General features: G+C 44.0%; 1 protein-coding gene across 1 annotated transcript in view; it reads right to left on the bottom strand.

Moving 5' to 3' along the window:
* Positions 1–23,574, bottom strand: part of UBR1 (ubiquitin protein ligase E3 component n-recognin 1) — a 596,438-nt gene that overhangs the window by 112,856 nt on the left and 460,008 nt on the right. The window contains 1 exon segment of the mRNA XM_029598685.1: positions 2,411–2,507. Within this exon segment, the coding sequence (XP_029454545.1) occupies positions 2,411–2,507 (97 nt within the window).

Here is a 23,574-nt window from a genome sequence, read left to right as displayed (position 1 = left end):
ATAGAAACATAGAAATGACGGCAGAAGAAGACCAAATGGCCCATCCAGTCTGCCCAGCAAGCCCCACACACCCCCTTCCCCCATACTTATCTTCCTCTCCTAACTCTTGGTTCTATTTCCCTTCCACCCCCACCACCAATGCAGAGAGCAGTGACGGAGCTGCATCCAAGTGAAATACCCAGCCCGACCAGTCAGGGGCAGTAGGGGTAGTAACCGCTGCAATAAGCAAGCCACACCCATGCCCATTCCTCCTACCCAGACTATGTCATACAGCCCCTATTGGTTGTTTTTCCTCTCTCCTGCCGTTGAAGCGGAGAGCCATGCTGGTCATGCATTGAAAGTGAAGTATCAGGCCCTTTTGGTTTAGGGTAGTAACCGCCGTAACAAGCCAGCTACTCCCTGCTTTGTGAGTGCGAATCCTTTTTTTTTTTCTTCTCCCCTGCAGTTGAAGCTATTCTGGATATGCGTGAAGCCTCAGCTTTTCTTATTCCCCTGCCGTTGAAGCAGAGAGCCACGCCGGAAATGCCCGATGCATCAGCCCTTCTCCCATGCCATGAAGCAGAGAGCCATGCTGGATATGCATCGAAAGCGAAGTATCAGGCACATTTGGTTTGGGGTAGTAACCGCCGTAATAAGCCAGCTACTCCCCGCTTTGTGAGTGTGAACCCTCTTTTCTTCTCCCCTGCCGTTGAAGCAGAGAACTATGCTGTATATGCTTGGAAAGTGAAGTATTAGGCTTATTTGGTTTGGGGTAGTAACCGCCGTAACAAGCCAGCTACTCCCCTCTTTGTGATTGCAAATCCTTTTTTCCACATTTCCTCTTGCCGTTGAAGCTTAGAGCGATGTTGGAGTCACAGTAAGCATCTGTGAGCATGTAAGCATGTTGCATGTAAGCATGTAAGCATGTTGCAGAATCCGTCGGTGCTGGCAACAGCTGGGGGGGGGGGGGGGGGGGAAGAGTGTGGCTGGTTTTGGGACTAACCTAGGAGCAGTCAAACATGACACACCTCTGGTACTGGTGGCATTAGCGTCCCATTAGCTAAACTCTCTTAAAGGTGTAGAGGTGGAATGGCGGCATTTGGAGCACTATAGGCTCCCTTCCAGATTTACTGTAGATTCCCCTTTGCCTTTAAAAGGGCAGCTATGACAGGATGCTGCTGCTCAGGTTAAGTGATACTCAAGCATATGACAGACAGCGAGAGAGAGTGCTACCCCATGGAGAAAGAAGCGCTCTTCAACATGGCACATCCTCAGGAGAGGGGAGTGGGGAAACAACCCCCAGACCAACACATCCTTTGGGGGATAAGGGAGACCCCCACCACACACACCTTGCACCTAGGGGCACTAAAAAACTAAATGCGGCCCTGTAATTGTTTGGATGTTTATATCATATCACACTATTCCTTCAGCAAATATATTTTGAATGTCTTAAACATCTGTGTAGGGTTGGCGTTTTAAGTTCTGTATTATTTTAGATTTACATTTCTGAATATCCCTACATAGGTAACTTATTATTATGAAGCTGAAAGGTGGGCTAATTTTCAAAGAGTTTAGGTTCCTAATACTTTGGCATTAAACTCTTAATTAGCCTTTTTGAAAATTTACCAGGGTTGAGTGCCTAAATGTTGGCCCCTAATTTCATTAGGGCTCTTAATTTAGAAGTCTAAATAGGTTGGTGGCTATAGGGTCAGAGTTAGGGCAGAGAAACAAGTTGTAAGATTAGTACTGATTTTAAGAACAAGGCATCTAATTTATGAGTCTAAGGCTAGGTAAATTAATAGCAGTCCTAAATTTAGGTTCCTAATTTTTAAGTACCTAAATTTATGTGAATTTTCAGCTGAAAACTTAGGCTCCCTGAGTTTGGCTGAAAATAGATGCCTAACTTAGGGGGTCATTTACCAAACGGATCGCACGCAAAAAGTCCCTTATCGCGTGCGATACCAAGATGGGGGCGGAGTCGGGGCGGCGTCAGCCCCGGAAGAGGAGTCGTCGGGGCGGCACCAGGGCTGACGCCACGAAGACTTCGCCGACAGCGAAAAGTACGCTTATTTATCGCTGTCAAGTTCACGCCAAATAACTACACCTTTTATGGTGTAGTTATTTGGCGCGATGCTGGCAGTGATCGCACCATGGAGGTGCGATCGCTGCCAGCTATCGCAGGACCGCCCCCCCCCCCCCGTCCCCCATTACCGCGGGATTCAAAGAGCCCGGCGGTATTAGTAAATCCAGCCCTTAGGCAACTAATTTAGGAGCCCAGCTTTTAAAATATTGGCCCTACAATATCTAAAAGCTTTGTATACACGTGCAATACATAATAAATGCAACCAAACCTTTCAATGAATTTCTGCTTGAGAAGAGGTGATAGGCAATAAAAAAAATGAAAGAAAAATAAAAAAAATACACAAGTTACCTGCTAAGAAACGGACCAAATGTTTCTGAATCAGGCTTTGTGGTGATGTAATCCTCTGAGCTGCAGCAAACTTTACTAATGCTTTAAGGCCACTGTTCTATAATGCAGAAAAGGGGAAGGGAAAAAAAAAAAAGAACATCTTGGGTCACTATGGGGGCAATTTTCAAACTGTCTACATTGGGACAAGGATTACATGTACTTTCTACTTGAAATTTGCTAAACATACAAAGTACATAAGAACTGCCATATTTTGTCAGACCCATGGTCACCTGCACCTGCTTTATCTGCAGGTATAATTTTGCTGCAAGTGTTTGTATATAGAGTTGAAAGTGCAATCTATGCACATACATTTCCTCCCGTGACCCGAACATGCCCCTGAGAATGCTTCTTTTCAATGCAGTTAAAAGTATGCATATTGTTGAAGAATGTGCAGACTTTTAGCCACATTGAAGGAGGGCAGTTTTTAAACAGATGATTAATGTTGTCCTCTTAAGGACCTACCCAGGAAATAAATATCTTCTGGAGGTTTTATTCTGTTGTCTCTCTTCAAATTCATTTGTAATAATCAATTGTTTAAAGAGTAACAAATGTCATGAGATGTGCTTCTTATTTAACATTTGCCCAACGGATTATACATATTTCATTATACAACCAGATGTATAACGACAAGGTTTTCTGGTTATGTTAATACACAATAAATCCCAACAGTTGCCTCTCAAAGTATCAGGAAAGACTCAGTAGCATGCTACTGTGCTCAGAATTCAAGTTCTGAGTATGTAATATTTCCTCGTTACTGTTATTACTTGTCTTTACTATAGCTGGGAAGATGGAAAATGCTCCAGTTTTAAAAATAGTCTAGATCCTATCAGTTTCTTATTTTGTTTCTTTTAACCTGCAATTTTCAATAAATATAAGAGATTACATAGAGAACTCAAAGACAAATGTGATCCAACTGTGATAAACATCACAACATGAATTTCTTGGACTTCTCTACAAACATTAGGCATCGGTCAGTGGACATCATTTGCTTTTTTTAATTTTCAGCTTTAAAATAATAGGACTATTTTTTTTTAATGGACAAATCCAATGGTATGTCTGTGCTTTAACTGTTCTTACAAGACTGTTAATGCTAATCAGCATAGACTGGCAGCAAACATGTCATTCAGTCAGCAGCATTATTTGATTTGATCTAGTTGCTCTCAGTCTTTGAGGTGTGACAACAAAGGGTGGGGAGCAGAAACACAAGACCGCAAGCACTACCCTGACACGAGCAGAGTAGGAAGCAGCTCACTATCTGTTGCCTTTTACTCCCTGCCTGCCCGCCCAACTGAAAAAGTAGAGAGGAGACAGGGTCACCACCTTCCTTCTCCTTGCTACCCAGGTAGAGAGAGAGAGAACCCAGGAAGGGGAAGAGATGTCTGTATCCTCCCCACCTGCTCACCCATTGAAGCAGTGAGGAGTCCAGGAATGAGTAGAATTATCTGCTTCTACCTCCCTTTCCTTTACATTTATTTTTATATCCCATTGTTTCTCACAATGGCTAACAGGTTAAAAGAAAACAAATGAGACAATCACCATATCGCACACATTATGGTTAACATGAAAACTTAAAAAAGGACACATTCATACAAAATATAAATATGAATTGGTTTGATAAGATACTATTAACTCAAATGGCAAAAACCTACACAATTGGAGAACAAAAAAACTCCAGGTCTTGATGGCCTTATGGAAAGATTGGTATTGCTCCAAATAACAAAGATCCCAAGGCATCGAGTTCCATAACTTGGGAAGAAAAAATGAAAAAAACTCCTCTCCTGGTTTTCTTCAGCATACATTCCTTTAAACGAGGAAGCCTGAGAAAAGCTTCCTTAGCTGAATATAATAACTTGTTATATTCCATACAGATCAAGTACTCTGACAGATAAAAGGGACCACTCGGATGTAAAAATATGATCATTAGGATTGTAGCCTTAAATTGGATCCAAGATAAAATAAGGAGCCAGTGGAGATTGTATAAATGGAACAAATATGATTAAATGGGGCAAGGTCCAAAGATAATACTAGAAGCATTATTTTAACAAATCTGTAGATACTGAGTGGCCTTTCCTGGAAGACCAAGATAACGGCTAACAGACATCGGCATAACAGGAGCAGCTTTCAACTGGTTTAAATCCTTCCTTGAGAACAGAACATACAAAGTCAAGATAAACAACAAGGAGTCTCACCCCATTCAATCCAAAATGGGGGTACCACAAGGATCCTCACTCTCCCCCACCCTCTTCAACATTTATCTCCTCCCACTCTGTCATCTACTTACTAACCTCAATCTAATCCATTTTCTATACGCGGATGACATACAAATACTCATCCCCATAACGGATACTATACACAAAACCATGGATTACTGGAATAAATGCCTCTCAACCATCAACGATCTACTAGCCAGTCTCAACTTAGTTCTAAACACAAACAAAACGGAAATTCTTATAATAGCACCGGAACAATCTGCCCCAACCACCGCCTGCAATCCTCTAGACACCTCAGGATACACCACCTCACCTCAAATCAGAGATCTGGGTGTACTCCTAGACAACAGACTCAACCTCAACAAATTCGTAAATAACACCACAAAAGAATGCTTCTTTAAATTACAAGTTTTAAAGAAACTAAAGCCACTTCTCCGCTACAGGGATTTCCGCACAGTACTCCAGGCCATCATTCTCCCGAAATTGGACTACTGCAATTCACTCCTGCTGGGCCTTCCCGCCTGCACCACCAAACCCCTCCAGATGGTCTTGAATGCCACAGCAAGAATTCTCACCAACGCCAAAAAAAGGGACCATATCACCCCGATCCTCCAGCATCTCCACTGGCTCCCCATTAAATACAGGATACAGTTCAAAACCAGCATGATGATTCATAAGGCCCTACATAGCATCGCTCCACTCAACTTAACCTTCCAGCTCCAACTACACACTTCTAAAAAGCCAACCAGAAGGGCATATCAGAACAGAATGATCACCCAACCAGCAAAATCCTCCCTGAGGAAACGCGCACTATCCACAGCGGGCCCTTCGCTCTGGAACTCACTACCACCAGACCTCCGCCTTGAGCCGTGCCATTCCACGTTCAAAGTGAAACTCAAGACTTGGCTCTTCCTACAAGCTTTCCCAGAGAGCTAAGAGCAGGAAGAATAACAACCCTCCCATCCCACAGCAATTTTGTAATGTTTATTTGCTTTATTTATGTGTTCTTAGTAGATCTTAGTTTGTATTCTACTTTATAATAGATTTACTGTTCGATATGTTCCATGTAAAACGCCATCCCGGCGATAGTTATCTCTGTTATCTGTGAACCGGAGTGATATGTATATTATACAGGAACTTCCGGTATATAAAAACCAAAAATAAATAAATAAATAAATAAATAAAGGGCATTGCAATAAATCAGTCTCATAAATACATAAGAATTGCCATGACTGGTCAGACCAAGGTCCATCAAGTCCAACATCTTGTTTCCGACCGTGGCAAATCCAGGGGAAGATCCCATAAAATAGATCTAATTGCTGTTTACTCACTCCCAAGGATAAGAACAGCTTTCTTTAGTCTACCTGGCTAATAATGTGAAATAGACATTTATTTCCTCCAGGAACTTGTCCAAACCTCTTTTAAACCCTGATACTCTAGTCACTTTGAAAACATCCTCTGGCAACAGATTCCACAGCTTGATGTACACTAAGTGAAAAGGTACTTTTTATGATTTGTTTTGCATCTGCTGGTTGTTAATTTCATGGAATGTCCCATTGTTTTAATATTATTTGAAATAATAAATAACCATTCTTTATTTACCCATTGCTCCCCACTTATGAGTTTATAAACTTCAATCATGTCCCCACTCAGCCGTATTTTTTCCATGCTCAAGAGCTCTAACCTGCATAGCCTGTCATCATAGGAGTAATGTTCCATTCCCTTTATCATTTTGTTGCCCTCCTCTGCACCTTTTCTAGTTCTATGTCTTTCTTGAAATGGGGTGACCAGAATTGCACACAATACTCAAGGTGTGGTCACATCATGGCTCAACACAAAGGCAATACATTTTTCATTTTATTCTCCATTCCCCTTGCTAAAACCATGTTGACTCTTCTCCATTAAGCCATGCCTATCTACGGTATACAGTCACTGATTTTATTTTTAAGAATGGCTTCTACTATTTTGCCTACCACTGATGTCAGGCTCACCGGTCTATAATCTCTTGGATTACCTCTCAATATAATCATGGCTGGACTACTACAAAAAGCACATCTTAAGAGAAAAAAAGGGCACAAATGTTATATAAAATTTAAGAAAAATATACTATTTATCACCAGAGTTGAAATGTGTTCATCAAAGGTTAAATAGGAGTCAAAATGACCTCTAAAATGTTAAAGTGCTAACCCTGGCAGATCATGTTATTGCTCAGTTTTTTGACTGGGCTAAAAAAAGAAGAGTGAGGATCTTCAGAATTAAATAACCTCTGCTTTAGGGGGGTTCAATTTCAACTTATATAATTTCATCCACTGAGCATCATTCACAGATAACTGTTAAGGTGTGAAACCACCTCTCATAATGGTCACCAAGATAAGTATAAAATTGTATATAATCAGCATACATAAGTGAGATGCTTTTGGAAGTCCAAACAACCTGGTCCAGAGAAAGGGTAGGTGGTACCTAGGGAACACCACAAATAAGAAGGAAAGCAGAGGAACTAAAGGAGCCTCAGGTGATACATCATCATCCACCTGACAGGAATGATCCAAACTATTTTAACTGTAGATAAGATAATCTCCTAAAGATGGAGCAGAAGAATATTATGGTCCACTGTATCAAGCATAGCACTAAGGTCCAGAAGAACCACCAGTGTATCTATACCCTGGTCAAATTACAATAAAAGTCATTTGCAAGCTTAATCAAAATTGTGTCAATACTTTGATTAGTATGAAAGAACTACTGGACCGTATCCAAAATGTGAAATTTCTCTAAATTGTTGTTCTACCAGCCTCTCAATAAGTTTACCAAGGAATAGCAAGTGAGAGACTGACAAAGTTGGATAGGACCATTGGGTTAAGTGGTTTTTTTTTTTCAAGGGAGTAGAAACTAAAGCTTCTTCAACTGAGGGGGGGGGAGACAATCTTGTAAGGAAGTATTTTTTAGAGCACAAAAGGTTCCAAAATAGCAGGTTCAGAATTTAAGAGACATTCAAGTCAAGGGTCTGACCTGCAAGCATACATTATAAGTTTCTACCATAGTTTTAAAACTGATTTAATTCCAGTGTGTTTCCATGGTCCCATGCAACTTTATGGATGTATCAAACCAAGAAATCTCTGAGATCCTATCAGAGAGGATTGCTGACTCGTCTTGCAGTAATGCGGGACTGTGCTTTTTAAGTGGCAGCTCTTATACTCTGGAATTCCTTTCTAGAATCAATGCCTCAGTTAGAGTTTCTAAAGACATTCAAGATACTATTGAAACTCATCTATTCAAGCAATCTTATTTGTAGCCAGGGGTTCAAACACATTAAGTGTACTATCTAAAATGTATCCTTTTAAGCAGTCCTAGCTGTAAGCCAAGAAATATGAGCATGTGTAAAAAAAAATGTCTGTGACATGTTTTCGTGTTGTGAGATCTTATTGATATATTTGATTGCTTAAGTTTTGTATTATGTATGTTTTGTTCTGTATATCACTTAGTATCTGGTTAAATAAGCAATTATCAAATTTTAATAAAGATAAAGTAGTAGACCTTGACCTAAACCAGTGGTTCCCAACCTTTTTTTTGCTTCGTGGCACACCTGTTATAGGGTTCACTTCACTGTGGCACATCACCAGCTTCCCCATCATCACTTTCTCTTCCCCCCCCCCCCCCCCAATCCCACTGGCATCATCACCTTCTCTTTCCTCCCACCCCTTGGCACCATCACTTTCTTCTTTCTTCCACCCCTATATCATCTTCTCCTCTCTTTCCCCACCCCTCCATCATCTTAATCACATTCTCTTCCCTCTCCTCTGGCATCATAATCTTCTTCCTTTCTCTCTCCCCACCCCTTGGCATCATCTTCCCTCTCCCTTTTCCCCCACCCCCTGGCATCATTATCACTTTCCCTCTCCCACCACCTCTTCCTGCCACACCCTGACATTATCATCATCTTGCTTCTCCCTCTATCTCCCCTCCCCACCATCACCTTCCCACTCCCTCCACCTCTTCTCCTCAGTCTCTGGCATCAGAAGCACTTTCCCTCTCTCTCTCTCTCCCTCCCCGCCCTCTGGCAACATTATCATCTTCCCTCTATTCCTCTCCCTGACCACTTGGCATCATTTCCTTCCCTCTGCCTCCACCCTTTCCCATCCCCTGGCATCATCACTATCCCTCTTCCTCCACTCCTCATCACCTCCCCCCCCCCCCCCCCCAGCAATCACCGAATTCCACAATTCTGCCCCAATTACAGGGCTATTAGGATCATTCTTCCCTTTTCCCTTTACAATTTTAGTATAGTTCTTGCTATTAAATGAATCAGAGGGAATACATAGTAGGCCTAGTGCTTGGTTGGTTAGTCTCCAGGAACAATATTGTTTCAGTTTGCAATGAAAGGCAATATAAACAGGTCTATGGTCTGTGTTCCCCATAGGACAAATAGGTTCCACGGGGCTGAAGTTGATGGCACAACCTGTCCGCTAGTATATTGTGTTTTCCTGGGAGACAGACAGCAGAGAGCTGCATTCTGCCTTTCATTGCTGATATACAAATGTTTAATGCTTCTATGTAAAGCTGGAAAGAAGCCTGTCATCCCTTTCTTATGTATGTAAAACACTGACACTTTCTGGTCCATCCAAATCTGAATATGTTGTTCTTTAGATATATTTCAAATACTCAAAGGCCACTGTAGATCACTCTCATTTTCAGGATATTGATGTGAAGTAATGACTCTTGTTTTGTTCAAAGGCCTTGAGAACACAGTAAGCCAGTATGAGCTCCCCAGCCCTGATTAGATACATATATCGTCAATAACTTCTGTATTTGTGGAGGATGAATGAGTTTATTTATGTGTTTTAGATAATGTCGTTCCATGTGAAAATCACTAGTTTATAATGGTGTACAGGTTTGACATTCATAAATAAATAGTGAAAAACTGAGGTAGGCATACGTCCATAAACTAGGGAAACATATAGAGACAGCGGGTATGTATCAAGGATAGGTACAATTAAGGAAAGACGTAACTGGGCAATAGAAGGGTCAAGGGTAGGGGGAATTGGTCAGGACATTTCTGGTTATCAGACTCATGATGAATTGGAGTTTTCTGTCAGATAGTAGGCATTTGTGAATAGCCATGTTTTTAAATCGCTCTTACATTTTTTTTAAAGTCTGTTATTGATCGCAGGTCCTCTGGCATGGAGTGCCACAGTTTTAAGAACATAAGAACTGTGGAATGCCTGTTGAGCATTGGTATGTGTCAGATAAGTGATTGTTGAATTTAACTTGGAAAGATCTGTTTGCAAGGAATGAGGTGAACCAATTAAGTACATTTCTTTTGATCCCAATGTTTCTCAACTGTCTGCAAAGTAGATTATGATCAACAGTATCAAAAGCTGCTGTGAGATCAATCAGCACTAGGCAGTATGATTCATTAGAGTTGGAGTCTCATAGTATGGGGTCAGTTAAGGATTGTTGGAGAGTCTTGATGCTGAAGAAAAAAAAGTTTTGTGCTCACCAAGTTCATTTTGAACTTTTCTCTCTTCAGAAAGTATTCACATCCCTGGTCGAAGATCTCCTGTTTTCTCTGGAATGAGGAAATATATGGAGCAAAATCCTTTCGCTTGCTGACTGAATGCACAATTAAACTCTGGAATTTGTTGCCAGAGGATGTGGTTAGTGCAGTAGTGTAGCTGGATTTAAAAATGGTTTGGAGGAGAAGTCCATTACCTGCTATTAATCAAGTTGACTTAGAAAATAGCCACTGCATCAGTAGCATGGGATATACTTAGTTTTTGGGTACTTGCCAGGTACTTGTAGCCTGGATTGTAGCCACTGTTGGTAACAGGATGCTGGGCTTGATGGACCCTTGGTCTGACCCAGTAAGGAAATTTATGTTTTTATGGACTGATTGGACTTCTCTAGATTGTACGCGTGTGTGTACCTCCTGGGTCAATATTTTTAGTTGATGTGTTGAATAATATTAATGGGTAGGTTTTCATGGTGGTAATGTTTTGAAATTGAGAAAATATTCTTGATGGATGATCTTGAAAACCCACTTGTCCTTAGTGATGAGATTCTTTTTTTTTTTTAATATAGTTAATTCTTTATTAAGTTTACTTCATATTTCAAGAAACAGAAAATAAACAGAAAACAGTGAAAAAACAATATAACAACTGGTACCAATATATATAAAAAAGAGAAGAAAACATTTTACTTAAATATAGTCCATAAATCACCAAGCACAGCAAAGCACTCTAAGTATAATTCCACACAAGCAGGTGAGTGCTAAGATTAAGTTGTACAGTCCCAAGGAATTCGAAACAATTTGTAAATCCAAAGGTAATATTTATTTATAGCGGCAACTCCACTGTGTATATAAGATCATGCTTTAAGCAAAAGGGTCCCCCGACACGGACCCGTGTTTCGCCAGGGGCTGCATCGGGGGGGACGCACAAGTAAATTCAGAGCAATCTGTAAATAAGGGTAAAAACACAGGACTGTAACAAAATGTCACTGCCAATGCCATATATACAATCAAACAGTATATCCACTTACCGAGTTGAAGAGTATACACACGTAACAGGGAGCGCGTTTGAGTGTCATTAAACATGGAGTTTTAAACATGTAAAGGCGCCAAAAACTTTCACAGACCAATCAGCTAAGGCAAACAACCCACCAATCAGAGCATGGTATTATTATCCAATGGGCTGTCAGATAAAGTGTACCCATTCAATCTCTTTGTTGAGACCTACGGGGGTAACGGTATTCAGCCGGTAAATCCATCGTTGTTCACATTGAATCAGATGGGCATCAAAATCTCCCCCTCTAGGAAGGGGAGAAAGCACTTCCAAAACAAAGAAGAAAATATCAGAAATTGAATGAGAAAGGGCTACCCAATAATCAACCAAGGGAGCTAATAGACGTGAATGTTTGATATTGGATCGATGTTCTATTATACGAGTACGAATTTGTCTATTAGTCTTGCCGATGTAAAGTTTGTTACAGGGACAACGAATGACATAAATTACACCTGTAGAACTGCAATCGGAAAAATCAAATAGAGTAAAAACTTTGCCCGAAGTCGGATCAGTAAAATCAGACATCCTAGCAGTATGTCTACAGACTGAACAACTTCCACATGGAGCATGTGCGCCCCGTGTGTGTGCCAGTCTGTTGTGAGAAAAGTCAGAATGAGTTAGGATATCTTTTAAATTCCTGCCCCTCCGATACGTAAATCGCAATGAACTCTGAAAAAGTTGTGAAAAAGACAGGGCTAACCAGTGTTTCCGAACAATTGAGGCAATATTATGACTAGCTGGTGAAAATGGTAGAATGCAATTTACAGAATTTTCTGAATCAGTATGTGAGGGTAGGAATAACAAATCTCTGTTGACATATAATGCTCTCTTAAATGCCCGTTTCAAAATCTTCAAAGGGTACCCCCTCTGTCTAAACCGGAGCAACATCTCCCTAGCTTTGTTGACGTACTCAACTCTCGAAGAGCACAGCCTGCGTAGCCGGAGGAACTGACCTGTCGGGATGTTGGTCTTAAGAATTCTCGGGTGGCAGCTGTCAAATTTCAGAATCGTATTACGATCAGTTTCTTTTCTGTATATTGAGGTTGTGAAGATACCATCATGAATTTTAATAAGCATGTCTAAAAAGGGGATCTGAGAATGGTGCAAATTAAAGCTGAACTGAAGGTGTGGATTGCAATTATTCAACCAATCGAAAAACATAAAAAATTGAATCTCAGTCCCTAACCTATACTGTTTGATTGTATATATGGCATTGGCAGTGACATTTTGTTACAGTCCTGTGTTTTTACCCTTATTTACAGATTGCTCTGAATTTACTTGTGCGTCCCCCCCCCGATGCAGCCCCTGGCGAAACACGGGTCCGTGTCGGGGGACCCTTTTGCTTAAAGCATGATCTTATATACACAGTGGAGTTGCCGCTATAAATAAATATTACCTTTGGATTTACAAATTGTTTCGAATTCCTTGGGACTGTACAACTTAATCTTAGCACTCACCTGCTTGTGTGGAATTATACTTAGAGTGCTTTGCTGTGCTTGGTGATTTATGGACTTACATTCCTTATATGTGAGCAGATTAAATGGCTGCCAGTGCCGATGATGAACAAACCTTTAGCTACTCGGATGAGGCTTTTCAAGCAGTAATTGCAGACGCCCCATTCTTCACAGACACGGCTGAGGATCTTCCTACCATTACCTGGATAGACATTATCAACATACAGAAACGCTTAACTCGCGCTGAACTGCATGCCTCTACACTGACCGAATATTGTAGAGCACGAAGAATTCCCCGTGGGCTACGGATTCAGAAAGAACCTAGACTGCATGCGGACAACCCTGCCTTTATTGAACGATGGAATAAGATTCTGAACAAATGCTCGTTTGATTTAATGGTTCTGATCATCGAGACTACCAAGGAGCTGATCACCCCTTTAAAGACTGAAGTAGAAACGAGCATTCAGACGATTCGGTCTAGTCCCACATTTCTGGATACATTTGAACAACAATATACCGAATTCAAAGAAAATCTTGAAAAATTCAGGAAAGACTTAAAGGCGGCTAAATTTAGAAAATTTCAGAGAGACATTACAGATTATACTAAAGGCTACGTATACCAATGGCTAAATCCGAACCGCCCACAAAAAAGGGCAGTCACCTTCGCTCAGTCGTCTTCGGACGAATCTTCGGGGGAAGATACATCTGTGCCAAACCCTCGTTCAAATCAGAACTTGCAAACTGGCTCGTTACCTTCATCATCGGGACATTATGCTTCCATAGCTGCCTCTTTTTTAGACTCGGGACAGGCACCCCGCAGCAATCGGGGAACCAGATCTCGAGGCCGTCCCGCCCCCATTCAACGCACAACCAGAACGACTCGACAACAACCAGATCCCTGGCAATAGACTCTGATTTAATTTTTAACTTGTCTTCGCGGACTTTGTCTGAAATTGAGTTAAGGTCTCTGTCTAGGGGTTTGTCATTTGTACCCACTATCCGTAATGACCCTTTCAATGTACAAGTACACCTGCATAGGTTCTTTAGATTGTTAAAATTGAAATTATTTTTTCAAGATACCCAACCTACTCCTGATGGATCTCTGGTCACTACGAAATCGAAATGGGTCCATCCGGGCCCAGTGGATCCTATGTTGGTAGTGTTTGAAAAACTAATACAACAGGATATTCATCTTTTATCTCAGTCCCATCAACGTATTCGGTATAACCTTACCAAGGATGAAAGTGTTGCACTGTCTTCATTGGCAGCAGATCCTACATTAGTGATTAAACCGGCCGATAAGGGGGGTGGGGTGGTTATCATGGATCGGACCAATTATAGATCTGAGGTATGTCGTCAATTACATGACACCACATTTTACCTTCCTCTACAAGCTGATCCCACAGATACCCTTAAGCACACTATATCTATTTTGGTTCAAGACGCATTTACAAACTGATATATTACCCAACGTGAGGTAAATTTTCATCCGAGTAGCTAATGGTTTGTTCATCATCGGCACTGGCAGCCATTTAATCTGCTCACATATAAGGAATGTAAGTCCATAAATCACCAAGCACAGCAAAGCACTCTAAGTATAATTCCACACAAGCAGGTGAGTGCTAAGATTAAGTTGTACAGTCCCAAGGAATTCGAAACAATTTGTAAATCCAAAGGTAATATTTATTTATAGCGGCAACTCCACTGTGTATATAAGATCATGCTTTAAGCAAAAGGGTCCCCCGACACGGACCCGTGTTTCGCCAGGGGCTGCATCGGGGGGGACGCACAAGTAAATTCAGAGCAATCTGTAAATAAGGGTAAAAACACAGGACTGTAACAAAATGTCACTGCCAATGCCATATATACAATCAAACAGTATAGGTTAGGGACTGAGATTCAATTTTTTATGTTTTTCGATTGGTTGAATAATTGCAATCCACACCTTCAGTTCAGCTTTAATTTGCACCATTCTCAGATCCCCTTTTTAGACATGCTTATTAAAATTCATGATGGTATCTTCACAACCTCAATATACAGAAAAGAAACTGATCGTAATACGATTCTGAAATTTGACAGCTGCCACCCGAGAATTCTTAAGACCAACATCCCGACAGGTCAGTTCCTCCGGCTACGCAGGCTGTGCTCTTCGAGAGTTGAGTACGTCAACAAAGCTAAGGAGATGTTGCTCCGGTTTAGACAGAGGGGGTACCCTTTGAAGATTTTGAAACGGGCATTTAAGAGAGCATTATATGTCAACAGAGATTTGTTATTCCTACCCTCACATACTGATTCAGAAAATTCTGTAAATTGCATTCTACCATTTTCACCAGCTAGTCATAATATTGCCTCAATTGTTCGGAAACACTGGTTAGCCCTGTCTTTTTCACAACTTTTTCAGAGTTCATTGCGATTTACGTATCGGAGGGGCAGGAATTTAAAAGATATCCTAACTCATTCTGACTTTTCTCACAACAGACTGGCACACACACATGCTCCATGTGGAAGTTGTTCAGTCTGTAGACATACTGCTAGGATGTCTGATTTTACTGATCCGACTTCGGGCAAAGTTTTTACTCTATTTGATTTTTCCGATTGCAGTTCTACAGGTGTAATTTATGTCATTCGTTGTCCCTGTAACAAACTTTACATCGGCAAGACTAATAGACAAATTCGTACTCGTATAATAGAACATCGATCCAATATCAAACATTCACGTCTATTAGCTCCCTTGGTTGATCATTGGGTAGCCCTTTCTCATTCAATTTCTGATATTTTCTTCTTTGTTTTGGAAGTGCTTTCTCCCCTTCCTAGAGGGGGGGATTTTGATGCCCATCTGATTCAATGTGAACAACGATGGATTTACCGGCTGAATACCGTTACCCCCGTAGGTCTCAACAAAGAGATTGAATGGGTACACTTTATCTGACAGCCCATTGGATAATAATACCATGCTCTGATTGGTGGGTTGTTTGCCTTAACTGATTGGTCTGTGAAAGTTTTTGGCGCCTTTACATGTTTAAAACTCCATGTTTAATGACACTCAAACGCGCTCCCTGTTACGTGTGTATACTCTTCAACTCGGTAAGTGGATATACTGTTTGATTGTATATATGGCATTGGCAGTGACATTTTGTTACAGTCCTGTGTTTTTACCCTTATTTACAGATTGCTCTGAATTTACTTGTGCGTCCCCCCCGATGCAGCCCCTGGCGAAACACGGGTCCGTGTCGGGGGACCCTTTTGCTTAAAGCATGATCTTATATACACAGTGGAGTTGCCGCTATAAATAAATATTACCTTTGGATTTACAAATTGTTTCGAATTCCTTGGGACTGTACAACTTAATCTTAGCACTCACCTGCTTGTGTGGACTTAAATATAGTCCACATTATTGGAGCTGCCCAATTATACTAACAGCAACAAAGATTACCCAGTAGATTTGTCCATCAAGAATGTTTCCAGGTATACAGGGTCCACAAAAACAAACTTATTTCTCTGATAAGTAATAATACACTTACATGGAAACCTTAAATAAAACAAGGCGCCAAGTGAGAGAACACGAGGTTTTAATTGAAGAAATTGCTTCCTTCTGATCTGTGTCTCCCTAGAGACATCAGGAAATATCATAACTATGACCACAAAATAAAGATCCCTTATATTTAAAGTATTGTTTAAAAAACACTTCTTTATCCACAGTTAATGCAAAAGAAACAACAAAAGTAGCTTTAGACAGGACATTATCATTGGAAGACTTAAGAAATAAAGAGGAATCTGGACTAGGGACAGGGAGCAACACATCTACCTCCCCTGATCCACTACCAGAAAACCTCTTTTTGTCAGGTATGTAGCAAGAATTATTTATCAAGAATTTTTCTCAGACAGGAATTGTAGTATTTCAAAAGAAAAGTATTCCTTACCTGCTAATTTTTGTTCCTGTAGTACCAAGGGTCAGTCCAGACAATGGTTACCTCTCCCTTCCAGCAGATGGAGTCAATTAGAACTTTGAAGGATGCTTCCTTATAAGGTAGTGCACCCTCTACTAATCCTCAGTATGGAGTATATCAAAGCAAAGAGGAAAATCAGGATGGATCAAGAACAATAGAATTAAGTAACAAATAACAGTGTGCAAAAGGCACAAAACAGTGTCAAACAACAAACTTGCAGAATGAACCAGTAACTAGCCAAAGGAAAAAAGGCACTGAAGAACAATTTGAGCAGAGAGGCAATCCCAAACCCAATAAAACAGTCAGGGAGGGCATCTGGACTGATCCTTGGTACTACAGGAACGAAAATTAGCAGGTAAGGAATAATTTTCTTTTCCCTGTACGTACTAGGATCAGTCCAGACAGTGGGATGTACCAAAGCTTCCCTACTTAGGGTGGGCCCCGGAAAGCCCTGCTCGAATGACCCTAGAGCCAAAGGAGCCAAAAGTAGGCGACTGTATGTGTACACGATAATGACGAGCAAAGGAATGTAACGATTTCCAAGTTGCTGCTCGACAAATCTCCTGGAATGAGACCGATTGCATCTCCGCCCAGGAAGCAGCCTAAGCTCGAAGAGATTGGGCCTTGACACCCGCCGGAGGTTGTCGACCCGCTCCAATGTAGGCCACCGAGATTGTCTCCTTCAGCCAGCGAGCAATGGTAGTTTTCGACGCCTTGGCCCCCTTCCTCGGACCATGCCAGAGAACAAAAAGATGGTCTTGACAAGTGAAAATCATTAGCGACTTCCAGATAGCGAATGAGGATACGCTTGACATCTAGCTTGCATAGATCCACCGATGCTTCCGCTGAGAAGGATGGAAGCTCTACCGTCTGATTCAAGTGGAACTCAGAAACCACCTTGGGCAGAAAAGCAGGCACAGTGCACAAGGAAACTCCTGAATCCGTAAAAAGAAGGTAGGGCTCTCTGCACGAGGGTGCTTGAAGCTCCGAGATTCTGCGGGCAGAACAGATAGCTACGAGGAAAACAGTCTTGAGAGTGATATCCTTGAGGGTCGCGGAACGCATGGGTTCAAAGGGTGGACCAACCAAGATTCGGAGAACGAGATTGAGACTCCACGAAGGATAACGAGCGTGCTTCACCCCCCTGAGGAATCTGATGATAACCGGGTGAGAGGAGAGGGAAGTTCCCTCTCATTGATGAAGTAGAGAGCCTAGGGCAAAGACTTGAACTCTCAGTGAGCTGTAGGCCAGACCCTTTTCCAGTCCCTGTTGAAGAAAAGATAGGATCTGAGCCACTGAGGTGGTCCGTGACGACACAGGTATGGAGGCACACCAGTTCTCAAAAACTTTCCATACCCTGATATAGGAGATGGAGGTAGACGTCTTTCTAGCCTTGAGGAGGGTCGAGATAACGGCCTCTGGGTATTCACACCATCTCAGCCGGCGCCTCTCAAAAGCCAGGCCGCAAGACAGAAGCGATCGGCCTGGGCGAAAGATACTGGACCCTGATGCAGCAAGTGTGGAAGGTGACCCAGACGAAGAGGTCCATCCACTGCGAGGTTGATCAAGTCTGCAAACCATGGATGACGGGGCCATTCCGGCGCCACCAGCATTACCAGACCCTACTGGGACTCTATTCTCCGGAGCACCTTGCCCACCAGAGGCCAAGGGGGAAACACGTAGAGGAGAACGTGACGGGGCCAGGGGAGGTCTAAGGCATCCACTCCCTCTGTGCCGTACTCTCTTCTGCGACTGAAGAACCAAGCTGCCTTGGCATTCCGGGAAGTTGCCATTAGATCCAGATAGGGGGTCCCCCCATCTGTGGAACAGGAGATTCACCGCCTCCTCTGAAAGTTCCCACTCTCCGGGATCTAGATGTTGACAACTGAGAAAGTCGGCTTGAATGTTGTCTACGCCTGCGATGTGGGAAGCCGCTAGGTGGGAGAGACGAGTCTCCGCCCACACCACCAATCTGTCTGTCTCCCAAGAGACATGCTGGCTCCTCGTGCCCCCTTGGCGATTGATATAGGCCACAGTGGTCGCATTGTCTGAGAGTATTCGGACTGTGCGATGATGGACGAGAGGTAGGAAGCATTTCAATGCCAGACGCACTGCTCTGGTCTCCAAGCGATTGATCGGCCAAGTTGCTTGGGATGGCGTCCACTTCCCTTGCGCAGAACTCATCTGACACACCGCTCCCCAGCCAGAGAGACTGGCGTCCGTCGTGACGATTACCCATTTCGGGATGTCCAAAGGAACACCCTGGAGAAGATGAGGCAGGTTGAACCACCACGAGAGACTGTCCTTGGCTCCCTGCAGGAGAGGAAGGATGGCTTGGAAGTCCCGAGACAGCGGCTTCCAGCGGGAAAGCAAAGCACGCTGTAAGGGATGCATATGTGCAAATGCCCAGGGGACCAGATCGATGGTGGAAGCCATGGATCCCAGGACCTGGAGGTAATCCCACGCTGTTGGAAGCGAGAGACCGATGAATCACTGTATCTCAGCTATGAGTGTATGAGCCCTGTCCGGGGGCAGAGACACCTTGCCCAGCGCTGTGTCGAAATGCGCCCCCAGGAAGTCCAGAGACTGAGATGGAGAAAGGCTGCTCTTGACGAAGTTCCCAACCGAGGGAGTAAAGAAGCATCAACACCTTGTCAAACGCCCGGTGGCACTGGGCTGAGGACTTTGCCTGAATGAGCCAGTCGTCCAGGTATGGGTGCACCAAGACTCCCTCCCTCCGGAGAGCAGAAGCTACTACTATCATCACCTTTGTGAAGGTTCGAGGAGCGGTCGCAAGACCAAAGGGTAGAGCCTGGAACTGCTGTCCCAGAATCCTGAATTGCAGAAAACGCTGGTGCGCTTGGAGGATGGGAATGTGTAGATAAGCTTCCATCAGATCCAGGGAGGCCAAAAATTCTCCGGAATGTACCGCCACTATCGCGGAGTGCAAGGTTTCCATCCGAAAGTGGGGAATCTTGAGGGCCCTGTTGACCAACTTGAGATCCAAGATCGGGCAGAAGGAACCTTCCTTCTTGGGGACTACGAAGTATAGCGAATAATGTCCCCGGCCTGCTTCCGGGGGGGGGGGGGGGGGGGGGGGGGGTGGGGGGGGACCGGATAAATCGCTCCGAGAGCCAGAAGCCTGTCAAATGTCTACCGGAGTATGAGTTGCTTTTGGACTGGGCCACATGGAGAGAAGAGGAACCTGTCTCTTAGCAGCTGAGCAAATTCTAACGTGTAGCCGTGTCTTAGAATATCCAGGGCCCACTGATCTGACGTGTTGTTGACCCACTCCTCGTAGAAAAGGGAGAGACGTCCCCCTATCCTGGGGATCGGGGAGTGGGCTGGCATAGCTTCATTGTGAAGACTTGGAGGACGTCCCCTGGGCAGGACCAGAGCGGGGCTGTCTTCGGGCACGAAAGGACCGAGTCCAGGATTGAGATTGAGAGGACGGCTGACGAGGAGCTGCAGTCCTTGCCTGGCAGAAACGACGTTGATTCCTGAATCGGCTTCTAGTAGAATTAAAAGACTTAGAAGAACGAGGGCGATCCTCTGGCAGTTTGTGTACCTTATTCTCTGAGGGACCTGATAATCTGGTCCAGATCCTCCCCAAATAGTAGCTTGCCCTTGAAGGGTAGGAATCCCAGCTGCGACTTGGAAGAAGAATCCGCCGACCAGTTGCGAAGCCAGAGGAGGCGTCTAGCCGAGACTGCAGAAACCATAGATCTGGCCAATACTCTCAGAATAGCATATAGAGCGTCTGCTCCATATGCTATGACAGCCTCCAGGTGGTCTGCCTGGAGGCTGTCATAGCATATGGAGGCTGTCACAGCGGAGGCCTGCATGCTGAGCAAAGGAACTACAAATGGCCGCCCGGATCCCCAGGGCGGACACCTCGAAAAATCTCTTAAGATAAACTTCCAGCTTTCGATCTTGAAGATCTTGCAAGGCTGCACCACCCGTTACTGGAATGGTAGTTCTTTTTGTCACTGCTGAGACTGCAGAATCTACTTTGGGAACCTTAAGAAGCTCCAGGAAATCATCCAGGAGAGGATATAGCTTATCCATGGCTCTGCCGACCTTGAGGGAGGTCTCTGGAGAATCCCATTCCCTGGATAACAGTTGAAGGAACGTGGAATGGGAAGGAAAGGACCTACACGGCAGACGTAGACCAGCCAGAAGGGGGTCCCCTTTCTTCGCTGGTGGATTAGGCTCAGGCGGGTCCTGAGGGGCCTCAATGTCCAATTCCTGTAGGATATGTGGAATGAGGGGGTCCAGCTCATCCCTCTGGAAGATGCTCAGGACTCTAGGATCATCCCCTTCCAATTGAGCCGTAGTTGAAGGTTCATCCGGATCCAGATCCTGCTGAGGAACAGACCCCCCCCCCCCCCCCCGCAGAGGGGTGTACCAAACGGACCCTCAGAGCGCTTGAGGTGGTCGGAGGTACCCCTGGTCCCGGGACCGCTGACCCTTGGGCACTCCCCACGGTCTGGCATTTCATAAGACCTCAGTGGAATCAGCCATTCTGGGTACCTTAGGAGGAGGAGGTCCCGCCAAAAATTCCTGGTGCTGGCCCATTCTGGCCAGGTAAGCATTGTGAAGCAGGAGAACAAAATCCGTGGAAAACAGAGGTGGCCCCGATGGAGGAAGAGTGGGAAGATCCCCTGACGGAGGAAAAGGCTCCAGAGGTGGAACGGATGTCAAAACCGGCAGCTGAGATGAAAAATGAGCATCCTGCTCTTCTCCTGTTAGCACCAGAGCAGCCGAGTCTGGAGACAAAATGGCCACCGTTCCCGCGGTCAGCAGGATTGGGGCCGGCCCCTGAGCATCGAGGCGTGCCAGAAGACGAGAACCAGAGCAGCCCGGTGGTTGAGAGGGTCCCTCCCCACCAGGGAGGCAAGCTGTGCAAATCCCCTCGTGGGAGAGCCTCGACTCAGGCTCTCCACAAGCGCAGCACCTGGACGAACGAGGCATGGGGAACCACCAACAGAGCCGTGAAGGAACCAGCTGTTCTTAACGTGAGAAACAGGCAAGGTTTAAAGCTGCGGGAAGCGGTAAAAACCTCCGCTTCAGCCTGTTCTCTCTCACGCTCACCAGGTTAGTGGCTGTAACGGGTAATAGCCTCCGCTTCAGTCCTGCTCTCTCTCTATCCCTCAGCTCTATCCCTCCTCTGTGCCTCTATCTGATAGAGACAGATAGAGGCACAGAGGAATAACGCCTCTCTGTGCCGGCTGCTGAGAGGAAAACTGCGTCTCAGGGGCAGCGGGTCGGATAGCAGCCACAGGGGGAGAGGTTGGCACCACTGACTTGCACCCTGAAAAGAGGAAATAACCTGTCAAAAGGAAATAAAAACAAACTTACCCCGACAACAGAGATGGAAGAGGTGGGGAGAGCTGCAAATAGTACTGCCTGCAAGCAATAGAATGCTCCCACTAAAACAGGAGCGGAGGTCACAGGAGAGCTCTCCAAATAATTCCCTCAGAAAATTCAAAATTCAAAGATTTTTTTTTAAAATTAGACTTCATCCATCCAAAAGAAAGGAAAGCTGAGGAAAATAGAGAAAATTCCTAAAATAGCTTTCTAGTCATCTCAGTGGGGAACGAAAGCCACCACTGTCATCTGCTGGAGTCAAGAGAATACTGAGGATTAGTAGAGGGTCACTACCTTATAAGGAAGCATCCTTCAAAGTTCTCATTGATTCCATCTGCTGGAAGGGGGAGATAACCCACTGTCTGGACTGATCCCGGTACGTTCAGGGAACCACATTTTTTTTTTAAATATTCCTCTCCTGATATCAGATGGGAGATAGGAAAATTCAACAGACTAAGATTATTAAACCTTAGTCTGTTTTCCATTAACTCACATTTAGAATAAAGAATCCTATCTTTAATTCCTGCAGTTGATACTGATTGCAAATTGGAAATAGTAGAAGATTGGGCAGACATTGCAGGATAACCTAGCATCAACTTCTTAATTTATTAACAGTATCCTGAGAAAATTGACAAAATTGAGAAATTGAATTTGATAATTTAGAGTCTATTCCCACCACAACTTTCCAAATATCCTTAAGGGATATCTCCCCAGATACCAGCATGTGATTAGACTCCTCCATAGCCTCTCTAAATAGGACTTGCAATGGGACCGGGATTGGAATAACGGAGTTCCTTTCGCAAGTCTGACCCAAACTTAAATCAGATGAAAAATTAGCACCAGACAGCAGAGAAGAAATAGACTGTACAGGTATAACCTCCTGTTGCACTAATAAACCACTTAGGATAAGAGATGGAGATCTAGCTTCAGGGCTCAAGGAGATGTTTCTCCTGTTTAGTACTCACGTTGTCCTGCAGTGTTGAACTAGAAATAACATGACGATCCATGGGACCACTTACAGGAGTTGGGCTAGAAGCTTGAGAAAAGTAGGGAAGTTTCCCCTTCCTTTTCCTTCCCATTCTTTGCCAAAAGGTCTTTAAAAAATGGCATAAGAGGCGCACCGCAGGGCTCCTCCTTTAATAGGCCCCAGACGCTCCAATGACATCAGCTTCAGGTTGCCTAGATGGTTCCTGCTCTCCTCTCATGGGTCGCAGCAAGGCAGGCATGCAAGGCCAGGCCTCACTGGATGACACCTCTGCTCTCCTCTCCTGAAATGCAAGAAGGGCAGCTCCATACCTTGCCGCAGGGTGCCTCCTTTAATAGGACCCCGACACTCTGATGACATCAGTGTCAGGTGGCCTAGATGGTTCCTGCTCTTCTCTCATGGGTCGCAGCAAGGCAGGCAAGCAAGGCAAGGCCAGGCCTCACAGGATGACACCTCTGCTCTCTTCTCCTGAATCGCAGCAAGACAGGCAGCTCCCCATAATGATGAGATTCTATTGATGTTTGAAAAATTTTAGTCTTCGCCCTATTCGAATGTCTGGTCATGGGATTTGTGTCAAAAATGAGTGGTGAGCATTTGAGGAG

This window comes from Rhinatrema bivittatum, chromosome 4 (assembly GCF_901001135.1).
Source record: "Rhinatrema bivittatum chromosome 4, aRhiBiv1.1, whole genome shotgun sequence".
NCBI classification, from domain to species: domain Eukaryota; kingdom Metazoa; phylum Chordata; class Amphibia; order Gymnophiona; family Rhinatrematidae; genus Rhinatrema; species Rhinatrema bivittatum.
This window is presented reverse-complemented; position numbering and strand designations above follow the sequence as displayed.